This window comes from Myotis daubentonii, chromosome 9, assembly GCF_963259705.1.
Source record: "Myotis daubentonii chromosome 9, mMyoDau2.1, whole genome shotgun sequence".
NCBI lineage: Eukaryota > Metazoa > Chordata > Mammalia > Chiroptera > Vespertilionidae > Myotis > Myotis daubentonii.
In genome coordinates this window covers 78,117,514-78,138,077 of record NC_081848.1, presented here as the reverse complement: position 1 = coordinate 78,138,077, position 20,564 = coordinate 78,117,514, and the positions used below count along the sequence as shown (strand labels likewise).

Here is a 20,564-nt window from a genome sequence, read left to right as displayed (position 1 = left end):
ATCCTGGCAATTATCAATAAAGCTACTATATACATCCATGTGCAGGTTTTTGTGTGGGCTTAAATTTTCAATTTCTTTGGGTAATTTGTATAGCTTTTTCACATCACTGTTTTATCTGAACTCCACATAAAAGTGAAAATTGATTTTATTTTAGCTAGGTGAAAATTAAGGCTCTGAACACTGAGTTCAAAATTAATTGACACCAAACTCTTCCAGTAGTCCTATATTCTTCACTGATACGTACTTGTAGGGAAAAAATGTCCAAAGTTGGTAAGAAGCTCATTACTAAGAATTTGGTCTACTGACTCCTAGTCAAGTATTTTCCACTTAACTGTTCTTCAAATGAAATATCCTTTGGGAAATACCATGTTTCTAGAGACAAGAGAATATTCTTAGCTGTGTGTTTTCTAAAGATTTATTAAATCTTAATAGTGACCAGTTTTGGCTAACCATGTTTTAAATATCAAACCAGTTCTCTAATAACTTGCATTAAAATAAAGCTACCACTTGAAATTTAATAGATTCAGTAGATATTTAAAGCTTATGTAATAGTTTATGATAAGCAAGTGAAAAATTAGTTTTGATATTCTTATTTTCACAGAAAAAAATTTTTTTAAATTAGTTAATTTTGATAATTTTCATTTATAGCCATTTCTAAGCTACATACACAAACAGTACTAAAATTTAGAATGATTTGATATAAAATATTACAAAGAGATTATAAACTATTTTCTATTCTTTAGAAATAACCCCACTTCCCATGATGATCCTGGTAATTTTAGGAATCCTAAAGCTTTTTGAAGTTAATGATCTATTTCCTCGGAATCCTATTTACTTCTAGTCATCTTTAGCATCTTGTGCTTATTAGAAAGAGCACTTAAGTTTTCTCCTTTCGTCTGCATACTGACCTAGTGTTCATTGTTCCCAAATGTAAAATCCATTTATTTTTATTTTTTGGTCTTTAAATTCCATTTCTTATAAAGAGTAATTCAAGCCTGGGCATGTTTTATAAGGAAAACACCAAAGTATATAATAGCACAAATAATCTAAGAAAATGAAGCTAGAAATTAGTGATAGCTCACTCTGGTAGGAAATAGTAAAAATTCTATTGTGTCTATTAAATGAAACTTAGTTCCCTCCTACACTTATATATAAAAACATTAGGGTCTCTGTTTAAAAATGCATTGTTGGGAATACCAGGTGTTTGGGAACTCACACGGGGTTTGAAAAGAGTGGCCTTGAAGGTTGTGACTGTTTATAAAACAGTTCAGTTTATCAAATGAGAAGTACAATCAATATATATAAAAGCCTAAGCGACCGTTAAGGCGGAACAGCTGAAAGACCAGTAGCTATGACTCACACGGACCACCAGGAGGCAGGCGCTCAACACAGGAGTTGCTCCCTGATGGTTAGTGCACTCCCGCAGCTGGCCAACCTCCCGCAGTACCTCCCCCTGGCCAGCTGGCCCTGATCACCCATGCACAAATTTGTGCACTGGGCCCCTAGTTTGTATAATATAATGGGGGAAAATAAAGATAATGTGAACTCTTGAACCCTTTTAGTATCAAAATATTAAATGATGCTAGTAGCTCAATTTTTAAAAACTATTCAAACTAGTTAAATTTAGCTACAAATATTCAATTATTTTTTTTAAATATATTTTTATTGATTTCAGAGAGGAAGGGAGAGGGAGAGAGAACTAGAAACATCAATGATGAGAAAGAATCATTGATCAGTTGCCTCCTGCACACCCCACACTGGGGATCGAACCTGCACCCCGGGCATTTGCCATAACTGGGAATCGAACCGTGGCCTCCTGATTCATAAGTCGATGCTCAACCACTGTGCCCACTGTGGCCAGGCTCCAATTATTGTTTGTAGCTTTTCATGTCAGGATGATTTGCCAAGTAGGTAAGGGCATAAATACGCCAGTGACTTTTAAAGAATGGACTAGAATTGGTTCTGCCATATGGCCACTAAATTATCAGTGATAACTATTGTATCATTGTGGTCACAAAACTCATCAAACTGTTTTACACTCTTATTTCACAACTGCGTTTCCTATAGTCAAAAGAAGCAAGAGAAGTGGTGAAGCCAGAGGAACATTACAACACTTGTTTCTTGCCCTGATCCAGGACTTGACCAAGTTTTAGAGTGTTAACAGTGGTTCAATTGGTAGAGCTTTGAAGAAACTTAAGTAGATTTACAATGGTTTGACTTAATTTTTTTACTTTAAGATGGTGTAAAAGATATATGAATTCAGTAGAAGCTATACTTCGAGTTTTGAATTTTGACCTTTTCTTGGGCTACAATATGTGGTATGATACTCTCTTATAATGCTGGGCAGCAGCAGGGACCCACAAATCCCACTTAGCCTCGTGATCACAAGGTTAAACAACAATGCTCTGTAGTGTAGTGGTAAATGCATTTTCAACTTACAGTATTTTCAACTTAGCATGGGTTTATCAGAATATAACCCCATCATAAATTAAAAGCATTTGTATATGTCCCTCTTTCCCCTACATTGAAACCAGAAAGGCATTATTGCAAAGAACTTTCTGCCTCATTCAGGGGTTCCCACAGTGTCATGTGGGGTTGCTTACAGCATGTCATAAAGTTGACCCAGATTCAGGGGATGGGGAAATAGAATCTACATTTTTTTTATTTGAGGTATACTTGCATACAACATTATATTAGTTTCAGGTGTATAGCAAGGATTCAATATTTGTCTATACTGCAAAATGATCACCATAAATATAGTTAAGATTCACATCTTGATGGGGAGGGGAGCTGCAAAGAATTTGGCCATGTTTAACACTCCCACGTATGTGTGTATTTGCATATCAGATATGCCACACCCAATCAGTGTTTCCCATATATATATGTTTGTGTGTATATGTACATGTATGTAAACATTTATATATTTTTTAAAGTAAATTTCAGTAGCTATAAGGAGTGTAAATTAGTTTTCTTCTGATGTCAATTATTTTTGCTTTATTTTAAAGAATGCTTTGGAAAGTTTTCCTGAACTAACAATAATTACTCGAGACTCTAAAGCAAAAAGTGGGGGATCTGCTGTTTCTAAAATCAAAATGAATGGCAAAGCTTATAATAAGAAAACTCTAAGGACTTCTAAAACAACCATTAAATCTGCACAAGTAAGTATATATTGATTGATGTTATTATACCTCTTCCAGTTGTTAATATAATTCTAATTAAAACATTGAGGCAGGCAAATATTTTACTATATTGTTGTTAAATTTGAATTATTTTCAGGTAGGAATGAGCCGCTCTGGCCTAAAAAGCAGGGATTCCGTCTTATTCTTTGTTTCTCTCCATTACCTAGCACAGTATCTGGCATATAGTAAGTGCTCAAAAAATTTTTAAATACCCTAGTAAGCAAGGAAATATACCATGCTTGAATGTATATTTTATAGTTTTTTTTTGTCATTGGATACAAATGCATACAGATAAATGAGTGTGCACACATTTAATAAGATTCAGTGTTGACCACATATCTGCAAAATTGTTACAATTGAAATTGATTCATTTTCAAGCATGGTCTAAATTAATGCCTATTCAGAAAAAGAAGTGATAGATTCATTCATTCTTTCAATAAAGTTTTTGGGTTTTTTTTTAGTGCTTGTAGTATGCCAAATACAGTTTTAAGTACTAAGAATACAACAGTGAAAAAGGGTCAAAATTTCCTGCCCTCATTTAATTTATATTGGGGATGGAGTATGTAATAGATAGATACCCATGTTTTAGTTAGGCTAAAAAAGAAGTTATAGAAATATATGTTATACATGGAGGAAAACATGGGAAATATATAACATTTTGTTAATCTTGTTGATCTCTGAACCAAGAAATTATAGGATTCTTTTACTTTATAAATCATCTTATATCTTCACTGTTTAAACTTTTCTATAATGGTTAAATATTTTGAAATAGTGTATATTTATGTTCAGGAAAAAAAGTGAAGGTTTAAAAATACAATTTAAATTATTTTGAATAAGCCTCTTATTAATAGCAGCTTATTAATACGCGCTAATATCTAGCCATACAAGTCACTTTTAATATTTCCTTTGAAACTTTTAGCCTAGCATTTTTATAAAAGTGTTCTTAGCTCAGGTGCTCCATGAAATAAATATATCTCTAAACTGTTTTCTTGTTACAGGAGTTTGCTGTTGATCCAGAGAAAATACAGCTATATTCTTTGTATCATTCACTCCATCATTATAAATATCATGTTTATCTGATATGTAAAGACGAGGTAATTATTTTTTCATTTATTTAAAAACAAAATGTATGTTTTTCCATGCCTTAACTATAACTATAGTATAGACTGTAACTATAGTATTTTTAATGTGTCAAAGAGAATTGCTTAAAAATATATGTCTCTATAGTCTCCTATAAGTAATGACTATTGCTCCCAGCCTCTCTGTTGTGTTGTGCTCAGATTAATCTGAGGCTCACCGCCTCTCAAAGGAGCTATAAGTGGTAATGTTTTAGGTTGTAGGTGCTTGGTTTACATTGCCATAATAAATGGTACTTTATTATATTTTCTTCTCAATGTATAATGATCCAGTTTTAATATACTTCAGTCACATATATCTCACTGTTTTCCTTATCACTAGAATGTTCCTATCCTTTTCAATTATAGAGAAATGGGGTTTCGCTCTTGGCATGAAGAAATGATAGTTAACATTTAATTGTAGCTTTTAAGTATCATAATTTAAGTTGCTTAGAAATTATATATGACAATAGTACCACTTTGTGGATGGGATATAAGGATTAACTCGCTCAGGGTTTAAATGTAGACAGTACTATCAGGTGTTTTGTTTTGTTTTTAATTAAAAAGGGTTAAGTTGCCCTAACCGGTTTGGCTCAGTGGATAGAGCCTCGGCCTGCGGACTCAAGGGTTCCAGGTTCGATTCCGGCCAAGGGCATGTACCTTGGTTGCGGGCACATCCCCAGTAGGGAGTGTGCAGGAGGCAGCTGATCGATGTTTCTCTCTCATCGATGTTTCTAACTCTCTATCCCTCTCCCTTCCTCTCTGTAAAAAATCAATAAAATATATTAAAAAAAAAAAAAGGGTTAAGTTTACTCACAGTTACATGTAATGTATTTCATAATGGTCTGATTCGAAAGATGTTCTAAATCTAACCTCTGTTTAGCAAAGGAGAAAGTAAAGGTGGTCATGCAAAATATGTTCACTATTTTTACATTATCTTAAAGGAAATATTGACCTCAAATTTTGTCATTCTGCTTTTAATACAACTGAAAGGAATTTTAAAAGTTTGAACCACTTTTCCTGGCCTTCTTCCTTTCTCCCATGGAGCCAAAAATGATAGGATTAGACTTCATTCAGATGTATATGAAATAATTATTCTCCGTGGATGGGTTTTAAAAAAAAGATCAGTACTTATAGGTGAATTAATAAATCCTCTTTTCAGGATATAGAAATAGTCTTTATAAAGAGCTTATAAAGTGGTATGTATAAGCTAATGTGGCAATTCTCTTTATTTTAGATCTCTTCTGTGCAGAAGAAAAATGAAGATTTAGGACAAGAAGAAATTGTTCAGCTTTGTATGAAAAATGTAAAATGGGTAGAAGACCTATTTGAAAAATTTGGAGAACTTCTAAATCATGTACAGCAGAAATGCTTCTAACATTTCCAGAAAATTTTCATCTGTTTTGTAGCACTAATGAAATGGTGGAGGGAGTGATCAAAGTTGGTCTAGAACAGTGGTTCTCAACCTTCCTAATGCCGCGACCTTTTAATACAGTTTCTCATGTTGTGGTGACCCCCAATTTCATTGTTACAAATTGAAGATAATGAAAGCCTAGTGATTCATCACAAAAACAATATGTAATTTTATATGTCTTTTCCGATGGTCTTAGGAGACCCCTGTGAAAGGGTCATTCGACCCCCAAAGGGTCGTGACCCACAGGTTGAGAACCGCTGGTCTAGAGCCTTGGATAATCAAATGTCAAGTAGTGATCTCCTGCAGGCACACCTGCTCTGGCCATAGAACTTGCTTGCATCCTGACCTCTGCTGAAGGACAGTGGTGCTGCCAAGGAAGTCAGTCCTTCGAAAATGGACCTACGTCCCACCACATTTTTATCCTAATGAATGATTTTTCTATTTTGTAAACCATTTGGTAACTGAGTTTTATTTTCAGAAATGTTTTTTGACAAATGATGAAGCATGCACTAAATATTTTTCTTTATTGTTAGGTAACACTTAAGTAGCTTGATTATTTTTTCCTGACTCTGACTAAACACCAGAATGATAGAAAGGTGGCAGAAATCATATGTTTGTATTCATGTCTGGCCACAAAACAGAAAGTATTGTACATGTGTAAACAGATCTGGTGTGCTATGACATTCTGTATGAGAATATCATCAATTTAAAATATAAAATTCAGAAACTGCATTCTGCTTTACAAACTCCTTTTACTCTTAACATGTTCAGGAAACTGGATGTGGAATTGGTGCAATTCTATGACTGCTTTTTGTGTCAAATTATATTGTGATAAAAAACAACAACAATGACATACTATCTTCCTTATCTCGAAGAAAAGTATTTTCCTTTATACTGTTTTTTTTTCCTTTGGAAAAAAATTTCAATTGTACATTTTATTTCACTAATAGTTGTATTTTTCACAAGGAAAATGTTGTGATTATAACTGTTTGATGTACCTGTACTACACTTTTTGTTTTCAGTAAATCTTATTTAGTTATATGTTGAATTTCAATTGTGAATTCTATCTTGAGGTAACCTTTTTTGTTTATACAGATTTGCTTCAGTGTTATCCAGAATATGCATTCAGTACTAGAATTAGTTTAGCTTTATAATGGGGTTGTGTTAGACACTGCTGTAATTTTCTGATTCATGAAAATAAATTTCTTACTAAACAAGCATTGGATTAACTGATTTGTTGAAACGAAAATCTAACCACTTTATACATTTTAAAGAATAAAATTTATAATTAGATTACATGCATGCAGTGTTAAACACAGCCTACCTGACTCTCAGAACTGGAAGTGGTAGAGCTCTCCTTGGTGCCTTTCCAACCTTTATACATGCTATCATAGCTAGTTAATTTGTCAATTTGTCAAGTACTTTAGCTGAGAGACAGTGAATGTATTAGGTTCAACATGACCTTGTGTTTTTTGTGTTTGCCAACTGGATGCCTTATTTGTTTGAGAAAAAGATTTAATAGTGTCCTTCTAAATCTCCTTTTTTAGGATTCTAAATAACTTGTTAATCATCATACTTTTGTTTATTTTACTACCATTTAGTGCCTTAAGTCCTATCAAGAAAGCAGTGTTACTGCTCAATGCCCAAATAAGATGTGCTTATGTAGCTAATGCTATTGTCTTCATTTTGAGTTAACAGGCTAACTTCTTATAATTAAAAACCTAAGTAAACTGGCAAAGAATTGAAGGTAACATGTGACTTGATTTGGGAATAAAACGTAGCATTGAGTGAAAAATGAGTATTGAGTTAACCTTACATATTTATTTCTGATGGTTATCTTTTTAAAAGCAATAATCCTTAATTCAACAATCTTTGTACCTGCCATTAGACAAGATACTCAATATCAAAGTTTCTCTCTAAGGTTAAATGTTTCATTTCTGAAAGTTTTATAAAAACAACACCTGTTTAGGCAGCTTATTTTGAAAACAAAAATAACCTAGATTCATTTTGATAGTTCAAATAAGAAACTATCAGCAAGTGAAAGCATCATAAAATTAATTTTGTTATGTAGAAGAGTAGGAAGCAGCTATATCTCTTTCTGGTACTGACTCTGGACAGAATTGGTTTCTTTCATTTCAAAGTACAGAGTAGGTAACTACATCTCCTAATGTAGTGTTTAAGTATACATCTTTACTCCCCCAGCTTTCTTGCCTGAATCACTGATGATTTATATTTTTTTAGAAGTTGTGTTGCATTTAGGTAACTTGAAGTACATGTTTGAAATCACTAGCCACATTTTCTTCACAAGGTCCATGGAAAACAGATGTTTCCTATAGAAAACCACCCATTTTCTTTTCAACTGCAGTTGTCCTCAAACTGTTTGCAGTTGTATTCATTGTAATAAAACAAGTGTTTTCAATAACATCAGAAGCTAAGTCTATAATACTGCCTGGAAGAGATCCATTGTTTTGTACCATTTTTTTCTCATGTAATCCATATTACATGAGATTACATCAAACTTGGGCTTTAAGGGAAAGTGGGACAATTATGACAACCATATATAAGTCCTTTAAGAAGCTGAATAAATATCTAGCTGGGTAACATTCACATTACTTGCCAGGGAATTTAAAATTTATAATATAGAAATAACTTTAGGTTATAGATTGAGTTAAAGAGGGGTAAAGCACATGTTGCCACAACCTAGAAAAACATGTTTAAGGAAGATTAGATTTTTTTTACCTACAGATATCTGGAAACAATTTAATATAAAAAGTCATATGTTGGTGTTTGTTTATAGTGCAGATTAGTGGTTGGGGAAGTGGCCTAGAAAACAGTATGATGGAAAAATCTTAAAATTTTAAACGGCTTAGAAAATGTTCAGATTATCTTCCAAGTTTCTGAAATTTAAAAATGAAAATTATAGATGACTCATACATTACTACTATTTTCAAAGCTTTCCTCACGTTTTTCAGTCTCATTTTCCTTTTACTATACATACTTATTTTCAGCTATTTTCCAACCTATGACTTTGGCAATATACCCATAAAACCAATGTAGCAGCAGGGTTAGTGAATCAGCTTTGGGTACCAAAAGTTTCTTCAGCTGTACAAGTGAATTTTATTGTATTTGTAGAATACAGTTTTTGTTTTAAACTGTACTTTCATCTGTTGCCCAAAAATGTTATTTAACTAGAGTGAAAAATCCCAAGATAACTGCTTCTGCGTCAGTTGCATTCGACACATAAACTGCACAAATGAACAATGTACTCTACTGGTTGTACATTAACTTCCATGTGCAACTTTTAGCATCTGTGTTCTCAAATGCATGTTTTTGTAAATCACCTTTATTTATAAGTGGCAATAATTGAAGTTAAGGATACAAAGAAACCTGCATTTGCAATCCAGAGTTTTAAGTGGTCCATAATACAATGTATGGAAATGTGAAAGATAATTTTGTACATTTGTTTGTTACTAACTCAGATCATTAAAATGAAAGCAATTTTTTAAACAACAAAATCAGAATGTTTGGGGTTTGGTCTATTTTTTAATATTTGAAAACAGGTATTGTATTTTACTAAAGCATCATCATGTTACAGATTTCTCGTACAACACATATCATGTAGAGTCCTAAACAAAGTTATTAGGTATAGGTGGTATATGATCCACCCATGATTTTCTAAAATTAAGTCAATATTGATTGATTATATACTACCTCAGCTGACAATATCAGAAAATAACTGAGTTTGTGTTAAGGTAGAACTCTTTTAGTCCTTTTCTACCTATAAAGGTGTATGAATCCATTAATTCACCTAATTTTTTATTTGAAAATAAAGCAAAGCTAGAAGTAACTGCGACTCTCAAGATATTTTTATTATCTATATTAAAAGGTAAAAAAGAAATGTGTCCTGACTGATCCTTTAATTTTCAGAATAAGATGCGAGCTTAACCTTCAAATAATATTTTAAAATACTAAATATTTCAAGCAAAAATATTGTCAGCATTTTTGCTATGTTTTAGTTTTGGTTATATAAGACCTTATTCCTTGATTTATTTTACACAGTTCAAAACTAAAACTTTAATCAATGATCTCTATCAAAAAGTATTTTAAAATTCTGTAACTTATCTCCATTTGGTTGCTGACATTGCTGTTCATTTTAGTATTTTTGCGCAAAATATTTTAGAATACAGCCACTATTCAAAACTATATATTCACATACAAAACTAAATTATAGAAATTAATACTACACTGCTTTGTTAATGTAGTTCTTTTTTAAAAAAACATATTTTTAATGATTTCAGAGAGGAAGGGAAAGGGAGAGAGAGATAAAAACATCATTTATTGGCTTCCTCCTGCATGACCCCTACTGGGGATCGAGCCTGCAACCTGGGCATGTGCCCCTGACCGGAATCGAACCTGGGACCCTTTAGTTCACAGGCTGAATTTCTATCCACTGAGCCAAACCGGCTAGGGCTTATATTCTTTTTTTAGTATTTTAAAAAACACTTTGTAGCCAGGCTAGTGTGGCTCAGTAGTCAAGCACTGACCCATGAACCAGGAGGTCCAGGTTTGATTCCGTGTCAGGGTACATGCCTAAGTTGAGGGCTTGATTCCCCAGTAGGGAGCATGCAGAAGGCAGCCAATCAATGGTTCTCAATATTGATGTTTCTATCCCTTCCCTTTCCTCACTCTGAAATCAATAAAAACATTTTAAAAAATTTTTGTATCTCAATGAAACTCAGTTATTTAACCTGACTCTCTCAGGGAAGATTTGAAAGGGAATACTGCTACTCTTTGTTTTCCATATGGAAATGTTTTTATTAGCAGAAAAATAATAAAACTACTCATAATTTTTGTTCTTAAAGTCCAAGAATATAAAAATGAACTTGTAAAAAAAATTACAAACCATTCTCTACTCAGTCTTTGACATCAGCCTAACCCACACTTTCAGTTCCCAATATGGGGATAAATCGCAAGATTATGTATTTATGGATTTGCCCTTTTCTGTAGTGTGGCTTTAAATTCCTAAATTTTAGAGATACCATATTTAAATGAAAATTAAAAAGGACATCCCAAAGTGGAATAGAAACTAGATTATTGATCATTTTAGTTTATGTACATATCTGTTCTTCAGTTAAAATGAATAATTTAGAACTGAATGGTTTCAAATAAAAGGAAGATACAATTACCTGTTAGTCTATTGTTAAACCTTATCTATTTTGTGATGTTAATCAGGAGTCAAGAAGTTACTCTGCAAAAATAACTTAAGTTTTACATATAATTTATCTGTGATACATGGAGAATTTACTGTTTATACCCGAACTAAATATAAGTGTTCTTTTAGCTCTTTAAAGTATTTAGAATAAGGCAACAATGAAAATCAGTTAGAAAACAGAATAGGAAATAATGGACATAATAGAAATGTTTTTCTTAAATTGTAGCCAAAATTACTTTTTTTCCTGTCCTTCCCTCCTTCACAACCTTCCCATGGACTTTTTTCATTGCCTTTAACCCAGACTCTATCACAGTTTACAAAGCCCCTAAGCACTGTCCTCCTTCTTACTGCCCTTCCTCTATGTGGCCCATTCTTAGTAAAGTTTAAGTTCCTTAAATGTGCATGTTTTTTCTTGCCGCCAGTCCTTCCTGTTCCCTCAGCTGAACTATTCTTCCTCCACCTCTTAATTCTTCAGATTTCACGTTAACGTCACTTCTGTTAGCCAGATTAGATTTTAACCCTCTGGACTAGATTAGATGAGCATTCACCACACTTTGTGTGGTTGCTTGATTGTTGTTCTCTCTTGTGCTGGATCCTAGCAGCCCTTGATGATAGGACCCATGTGTATTTTGCTCACTATTGCATTCCCAGTGTCTAGTGCAGAATCTGGTTTCATTAAATATTTGATGAATAACAATATATGAATGGAAAGTTACAGGGAGCATTAATAAGGTAAAAACAGTTAAGTATTCACTGGGATTTTGCAATAAGAGCATTAATGACCATAGTGTGCAATAATTGCAACATCAGGAGAAAATGTCAATACCAGGCGTTTATATAATACAAGAATGCTGGTATTTTATGAAAAAGTGAAATGTAGTAGCCATCATATTTCACATTTTGTCCTCATGAAGAGAGAGCCCAGGGACCAGGATTTCACATTCCTGTCTTTTGGGTTTTCAGACTCTTCAGATAGAATAATTAAGAGAAAAAGTCCTGGTAAAAGCAAATGAAAGTTTCTGGTAGGTGCACTCCCTGTGAGCAACATTCTTGGGGGAAGAGTTCATTTACTTGGGGCAGTCAGGGAAGGCTTCATGGAAGCAGTAATGATGAAACCAATCCTCAGGTTGGAAGGACTTTTAAACAGCTGGTTAAGAAAGACCACATGAGCCCTAACTGGTTTGGCTCAGTGGATAGAGCGTCGGATTGAAAGGTCCCAAGTTCGATTCCAGTCAAGGGCATGTACCTTGGTTGCGGGCACATCCCCAGTAGGAGGTGTGCAGGAAGCAGCTGATCGATGTTTCTCTCTCATTGATGTTTCTAACTCTCTCTCTCCCTTCCTCTCTGTAAAAAATCAATAAAATATATTTTTTTAAAAAAAGACCACATGATAGTCTGTATTCAGGAGAATGTTTTCTGCTTCAGTTGCCACTAAACTAGTTCTACTCCCGGCATGTCATGTGATATTAGTCTGGATGTTTTTCTCTTCCTCAAAATTAGGCAAGTCTTCAGCTATTAATGTTCTTGGTCGACTGGAATGTTAGGAGAAATGCAAAGTGGTTCAGTTTGGCAGCACCAAAAGAGGTACAGCAAAATAGTAAGAATGGAAAGGCCTTACCACATTATTTTACTAACTTTTACTAACTTGCAAGACGCTCAAAATCATTAAGCAGCTAATTTTACACACGTAGAAACCCATCAGTATTTAGTTCATCTTGTGACACTAGTATAAGATCAATTAGAAACATGTCTGATATCAACAGTTAATTATGGAGTACTTAAGGTCTGTTTTCAATTAGTCCTCTATCTCCAATAGCATGTCTTTTACACAACAGGCACTTAATAGGAATGTGTTGGATAGATGGGTGAATATATAAATGAGAGTTTATTTGGAATCAGTTTGATGTTTTCAAGGTGGCCTCAGAGGTTAATCCTCACCTGAAGATATTTTTTCCATTGATTTCTTCTTCTTATTATTATTATTATTATCATTATTTATTTATTTATTTATTTATTTATTTATTTATTTGAGAGAGAGGGAGGGAGAGGGAGGAAGGGAAGGGGAAAGACGGAGAAACATTGATGTGAGAGAGACACATTGATTAGTTGCCTCCTGCACACCCCCCAACCAGAGCTGGGGATCGAGCCTGCAAATGAGGTACATGCCCATGACCAGAATGGAACCAGAGACCCTTGTGAGCCGATGCTCTATACTGAGCCAAACCAGCTAGGAACTGTCTCTGTCTTTAAAAGAAAATCTCTCTTATACTACCCATTTCTTGCATATCACTCTCTTAGTTCTCACTGTGCTTCTCCACAGACCAGAGTCTCTTGTCATATTTAATTTCCATTTACTCTATGGAAGCGAATGGGCTATTATCAGAGAGCAGGTGTCTTTAAGCAGTGAAGCAAGAGAATTCAAAGCACTAGCAACAGCCTAACAGAAAGAACCCGGCTTCAGAATGAATTTTTAAAATTAGCTTTGTTTACATACACTCTATCAATGACTTAAAAACTGTAAATGGGCCAATCAGTATAAAGTCTTTTAAATGCCAGTCCTCCATCAAGTTTATTATAAGATAATGTTATTTGACTTAAGTAGAAGTCAGGATGTTAGGGCTTTGCACAACCAATGCTAATGCAAATGCATTAACTTTATCATAGGAGTTTGCAAACAATCCACTATCAAAAAGATTATGCATTAAAGCACCATTCACAAAGCACTGCAAAACAAAAACCTGCTTGTTTTGTTAAGTATGCCCATACTACTCAAGAACAAACACTGCCATTCAATGAGAAAGATGAAAAATCATCACTGTAACTGGTACTTGAGCACTACTATATTAGCTGCTATAACAAAATGTAATAGACTAGGTGGCTTAAACAACAAAAAAATTATTTCCTCACAGATCTAGAGGCTAGAATTCCCAGGTCAAGATTCCTGGCTTGTAGATGGGCTGCTTTCTTGCTGTGTCCTCAAATGGCAATGAGAGCAAGCTCTCTAGAGACTCTCCCCACACTTATGACCTTATTTAACCCTAATTACCTCTCAGTTTCCATCTCCAAATACCACCACTTTGAGGGTTAGGATTTCAAAAATTAACTTGGTGGGACAAAAATATTCAGTGCATGATAACCACTGAGGCGTCAACTATGGCATAGAAAAACTTAAAGCTAGCCCTGAACATAGTCATCATGGATTGGCTTAAAATGATCTCTGGTCTATCAAGAGGCAAGAACAGAATACACACCTCCCTTCTCCATTATTTCTTCAAATATTTTTTTTCTGCTCTTTTCTATCTTCTCCTTCTGGTACTCCCATTACACATATGTTGTTGTGCTAGTGGTGTCCCACATTTCTTCTGAAACTTTCCTTATTTCTATTCATTCTCTTTTTTCTCTGTTCTTCAGTTTGCATAATCTCTTGATCTATCTTCAAGATTGTTTATTCTTTCTTCTGTCAGTTCAAAAGCATACTGAGTTCCTCTCATGAGTTTATTAATTCATTTACTGAACTTTTCAACTTCAGAGTTTGTTTCCTGATCACCAAAGACCCCTCATGACGTAGCCACCTTATGTTTCTCACCTAACTTCTTCAGTTCTCCCATCACTACCCTTATGGACTCTATTCCATAGCCACACAGCTTTTTATTGCTGAGTATGCCATTTTAGACATGTTTTTTCATGCTTTTACTTATGATATTTCTTCTGCCTGCCTGGAAGTGCTCTACTTCCTCCTCTATGTGGTAACATCCTCTAATGCTCAACTTTAACACAGACCCACTGAGAAACTTTCTATATCCCCCCTAGACAGAGCATGACCATCCTTCTTATGTGATCCCAGAGAATTCTAAAAATGCTGCCTCTATGACAAAACTTACATGGCCTGGGAGACTGAATCAGGTCAGGCGAATGCAGCTTTTCGGAGAGCTGCTATGCAGGTTAAATAGTGACAATTCTCAGACAATGGGACTTTCTGAGGTGCTCCAAACCTGTGCAACACTATCCTGCGGCTGCTTTGCTGCTATTTTATAGATACTGCTTTGGTTTTTGAGGCTACTGTAGAGCTACGGAGAGTGGGATGGGAATAGAGCAAATTTTTAAAACAAATTTTTTATTGATTTCAGAGAGGAAGGGAGAGGGAGAGAGAGAGAAACATCAATGATGAGAGAGAATCATTGATTGGCTGCCTCCCACATACCCCACACTGGGGATCGAGCCCACAACCTGGGCAGGTACCCTGGGAATTGAACTTTGACCTCCTGGTTTATAGGTCGATGCTCAACCTCTGAACCATGCTGGCAGGGTGTAACAGCAATTTAAACACCACAAGTCTCAGCCCTGGCCAGGCAGCTCAATTTGTTAGAGCACTGTCCCCCTCCACCAAGGTTGTGGATTTGTTCCCTGATTAGGGCACATACAAGAATCAACCAATGGCCCTGGCCGGCTTGGCTCAGTGGATAGAGCGTCAGCCTGCAGACTGAAGGGTCCCAGGTTCGATTCCGGCCAAGGGCACATGCCTGGGTTGCGGGCTCAGTCCCCAGTGGGGGGCGTGCAGGAGGCAGCCGATTGGTGATTCTCTCTCACCATTGATGTTTCTATCTCTCTCTCCTCCCTTCCTCTCTGAAATCAAAAAAGAAATATATTTAAAAAAGAAGAATCAATGAATGAAAAATAAGTGGAACAACAAATTGATTTCTTTCTTTTTCTCTCCATTCCTCTCTCTAAAATCAATCAATAAAAAAAATAAATAAACATCACAAATCTCTCTGTTCTGAGATCAGCCATTTTTCTCAAATGAACAGTCCTCAGGTCGTTGCAAGGCTTTGGTTACTTTCTAGAATTCTGAAAAAGTTGAGCTAGACAATTATTGCCAGTTATTTCACTGCTTTATGGAGGAGCAGGTTTTGGGAAGTCCTTACTCTGCCATTGTGGAAGTGTTTCCCAAGAAATGTTTATTTAGTTAAGAAGAATCACATTACATGATCACACACACATATACACACACACACACACACACACACACTCACTCACTTCGAGCCTCCTGACACAAAGAAAACAAGACTTACAAAAGAAGCAAAATTGTAATTCCAAACCAAATCTAAGTCCTAATTTATGTTTCCTTTTATTTTTTTCGTTATTTTTTTAATATATTTTTATTGATTTCAGAGAGTGAGGGAGAGGGAAAGAGCTAGAAACATCAATGATGAGAGAGAATCATTGATCGGCTGCCTCCTGCATGCCCAGTACTAAGGATTGAGCCCGCAACCCAGGCATGTGCCCTTGACCAGAATCGAACTCAGGATCCTTCTGTCTGCAGGCCGGTGCTCTATCCACTGAGCAAACCAGCTAGGGCTTATGTTTCCTTTTAATATTTACTTTTAATAGGCTACCTTAGTTAATATTTATCCCATTATTTAAAGTCTCTCCACTACAGACAATTGCAAGGCCTTAGGAGAAAACATAGGAAGAATGCCTGGTTCCAAACATCCAAATGACCCTTTATTTTTAAGGGCCTTATCAAATAGTTTAGTCAATGTTCCAAAGAAATGTAAACTAAAAGTAATATGCATTTACTGGGTAGCTCAGTTGGTTAGAGAGCTGTCCTGATATGCCTCAGTTGTGGGTTTGATCTCTGGTCATAGCACATACAAGAAGCAACTAATGAATGCATAAATAAGTAGAACAATAAATTGAGGTCTCTCTCTCTCTCTGACTCTCTCTCAAGTCAATAAATAAAATAATTAAAATTAAAAAAAATAATAAATGCACAAGAGGCAAAATATAAGAGTTGCCATGAATAAAGTTTTTTTAATGATTTCAATTGGAAAAAACCCCCATAAATTTTATAATGAAATGGTTAGGTGAATGATGATATATTTATACAATAAGAGTATGCAGACTATAAAATGTTTATGACGGGTTTATAATATGTTCTAGCGTTAAGTAAAATATGCAAATGAAAAATTTTACATACAGTAGGATCTCAGATAAAATATGTGCACTGTTTTTAAAAAATGTTTAGTGTTGGTGAGGATGCAGAGAAAAAGGAACCCTCATGCACTGCTGGTGGGAATGCAGCCTGGTGCAGCCACTGTGGAAAACAGTATGGAGTTGCCTCAAAAAATTAAAACTGGAACTTCCATTTGACCCAGTAATATATATCCCAAGAAAACAGAAACACCAATCAGAAAGGATATATGCACCCCTATGCTCATAGCAGCACAATTTACAATAGCTAAGATTTGGAATCAGCCTAAGTGCCCATTAGCAGAATATGGATTAGAAAACTGTGGTACATCTACACAATGGAATACTATGCTGCTGTGAAAAGGAAGGAATTCTTACCATTTGCAACAGCATGGATGGAACTGGAGAGCATTATGCTAAGCGAAACAAGTCAGTCAGAGAATGATAAACATCACATGATCTCACTCATTTGTAGAATATAATAAACAATATAAACTGATGAACGAAAACAGAACCAGAGACACAGAAGCATTGAACAGACTGTCCAACCTATGAAGGAAAATGGGGGGTGAGGAGGTAAGAGATCAACCAAAGGACTTGTATGCATGCATATGAGCATAACCAACAGACACAGACAGTAGAGGGGTGAGGGCATGTGCTGAGGGGCTGGGAGTGGCCAGGAAGAGGTCAATGAGAAAAAAAGGAGACTCATCTCATGTAACACTTTAAACAATAATTTAAATTTAAAAAATGTTTAAATGCCTCAAATGTTAATAGTGATTACTTCTGGATTGTAGAATTTTTTAAATGCATTTCTTTAATTTCCAATATTCTCCAGTGTGCAATTATTTCTACTTTAAGCAATAAAAGTAAACTGCTTTAAACACAACTCCTTTCTTCATCCAACTTGGAATCATAATGCTGGACTTAGCTATTGGCTGATAATGAAGAGCTGGAGAGAGTATCTACCAAGTTGCAATTTGTTAATGGCAGAGCCAGTCTAGAAACAAGTTCTCCTACCATGAAGTCTTCATACTTCGCTGACTAGAGGGAGCAAGCTTTTGTTGGGGCTCTTTTGTTGTGCCCATTGGTGTTTCCAGGTTGCTGGCTTCTTTAGCTCTAACTCTGGAATATATGAGGCAAAAAAGAGAACTTGTTATGCCAGGTAAAAGGAAACTTTATGAGGTATAATTCTCAAAAAATGGTTCTCTGAAATTCTGCATTCTAATTATCAGTGGTACATGTTAAAAATGATGATGCCCAGCTGGCGTGGCTCAGTGGTTCAGTGTTGACCCGTGAACCAGTAGGTCATGGTTTAATTCCTGGTCAGGGCACATGCCTGGGCTGCAGGCTTAATCCCCAGTGTGAAGCATGTAGGAGGCAGCTGATCAATGATTCTCTCTCATCATTGATATTTCTCTCTCTCTCTCCTTCTCCCTTCCTCTCTAAAATGAATAAGAATAGATTTTTTAAAAAATGATGTTTATTTTATCATAATTTTTTAAAATTATGGAGATTCTCAGGTACACCACCCCAGAAACAAGAAATAAAGTGGAATGGAGGACAGGAAGTTGCATTTAAAATAGCACATAATAGTAGAAGGTATGTTCAGTTTTAAAAAAAATTAGAATGTAATTTTTAGAGTATATTTGAAGTCCTCATAGATCCAGGATCTTTGATAGCCTCTAAAAGGTCATTATAAGGACATGAAAATCTAATTTATGTGAAGATGGATCAAACCTGTTAAAACACACTCATTAGAATTGACATTAATCTGTACCAAGTAATGTAAACTACTTCTAAGAAAAATATTATTTTTAAAGGACAAAAGAGGATATTTTCATCATGGTGTATATTTAATCTTTTAAGATATTGAAATAGCCTAAATAAACAAAAGTTGTTTTGTTTTGTTTTATATTTTATTGATTTTTTACAGAGAGGAAGGGAGAGAGATAGAGAGTTAGAAACATCGATGAGAGAGAAGCATCGATCAGCTGCCTCCTGCACATCTCCTACTGGGGATGTGCCCGCAACCCAGGTACATGCCCTTGACCAGAATCGAACCTGGGACCTTTCAGTCCGCAGGCCAACGCTCTATCCACTGAGCCAAACCGGTTTTGGCAATAAACAAAAGTTTAAAAAATAGAGAGGAATTATAAACTGTTCCCCCCTATAATATCCAATCATTTTTAAAAATATACTTTTCTTTTTTATTTCAGAGAGGAAGGTAGAGATAGAAACATCAATTATGAGAATCATTGATGGTCTGCCTCCCACACACCCCGTACTGGGGGTCAAGCTGCAACCCCAGGAAGTGTCCTTGACCAGAATCAAACCTAGGACCTTTCAGTCCACAGGCCGATGCTCTATCCACTGAGCCAAACTGGCTAAGGCATATCCAATAATTTTTAAAGGCCAGCCTCAAGGCTGTCTCATATCAAGACTTCCTTGCCCAGGCCAGGTAACTCGGTTAGATCATCCTCACAATATGCCAAAGTGGTAGGGTCTATCCCCAGTTAGGGCACATACAGGAATCAACCAATGAATGTGTAAGTGGAAAAACAAATCAATGCTTCTCTTTCTTGCTCTCTCCTTCCTTTCCTCTCTCTCAAATCAATAAAAATAACTTTTTAAAAAAGACTTCCTTTGTTTCCCAGATGTTCATCATCTAATGTACTCTTGTTCAAAATTTCTTTAATGGGCAATCTTGTTGTAATCTATTTAAAAATTAAGATTAAGCCTTAGCCGGTTTGGCTCAGATAGAGCATCTAATATTCCTACTGCATAGAGGAGTGGTTCTCAACCTGTGGGTCGGGACCCCTTTGGGGGTTGAACAACCCTTTCACAGGGGTCGCCTAAGACCATCGGAAAACACATATATAATTACATACTGTTTTTGTGATTAATCACCATGCTTTAATTATGTTCGATTTGTAACAATGAAATTGGGGGCCACCACAACATGAGGAACTGTATTAAAGGGTCGCGGCATTAGGAAGGTTGAGAACCACTGGCATAGAGCATCAGCCTGCAGACTGAAAGGTCCTGGGTTCAATTTTGGTAAAGGGCATATACCCGGTAGGGGGTGTGCAGGAGGCAGCCGATCAATGATTCTCTCTCATCATTGATGTTTTTATCTCTCTTTCCCTCTCTGAAATAAATAAAAATATATTAAAAAATACATAAAAAGTAAGGTTACAATGGAAAGAACCCTGGAAAAGGTAAAATACTAACCAGTTCACACAAAATTTATCAATTATGTATCAGATCCTTTCCAGAAAATAAGTTTTAATTCCCTTCTCTTTTCAGTATCCTCATTTCCCCCCAGCACTTGGCCCCATCAAAATATGAGAATGAATATGGGATAAATTTCCTAAACACAAATAGTCTACTACAAATTTTGGTAGGGTGAACTTGGTTAAGATATAAACCTGATATGTGATTCTCCAAAATTATATTTTCAATGTTTTAATAGTGAAAGATGGCAGATTACCACCTTAATAAAAATTTTAAAAACTCCAAAAGAATTTTACTCATCATTAGTTTACAATGCTAGAGAAACCAGAGGTGTTGATTGGTTGTTTTGTTTGTTTATAATATTTTTAAAAATATGTCTTGATTGATTTTAGAGAGAGGGAAAGGGAGAGGTTGAAACATTAATAAGAGAGAAACGT

At 35.3% G+C, this 20,564-nt stretch overlaps 1 protein-coding gene across 9 annotated transcripts in view; it reads left to right on the top strand.

The window, feature by feature from the left end:
- Nucleotides 1-7,609, top strand: part of QSER1 (glutamine and serine rich 1) — a 59,032-nt gene extending 51,423 nt beyond the window's left edge. For all 9 annotated transcript variants that reach the window (XM_059709744.1, XM_059709750.1, XM_059709747.1 and 6 more), the window contains 3 exons: nt 3,006-3,158; nt 4,178-4,273; nt 5,532-7,609. In XM_059709744.1, coding sequence (XP_059565727.1) covers nt 3,006-3,158; nt 4,178-4,273; nt 5,532-5,672 — 390 coding nt within the window. In that variant the 3' untranslated portion in view covers nt 5,673-7,609. The remainder of the gene's footprint in view (nt 1-3,005; nt 3,159-4,177; nt 4,274-5,531) is intronic.
- The last annotated feature ends 12,955 nt before the right edge of the window (nt 7,610-20,564 follow it).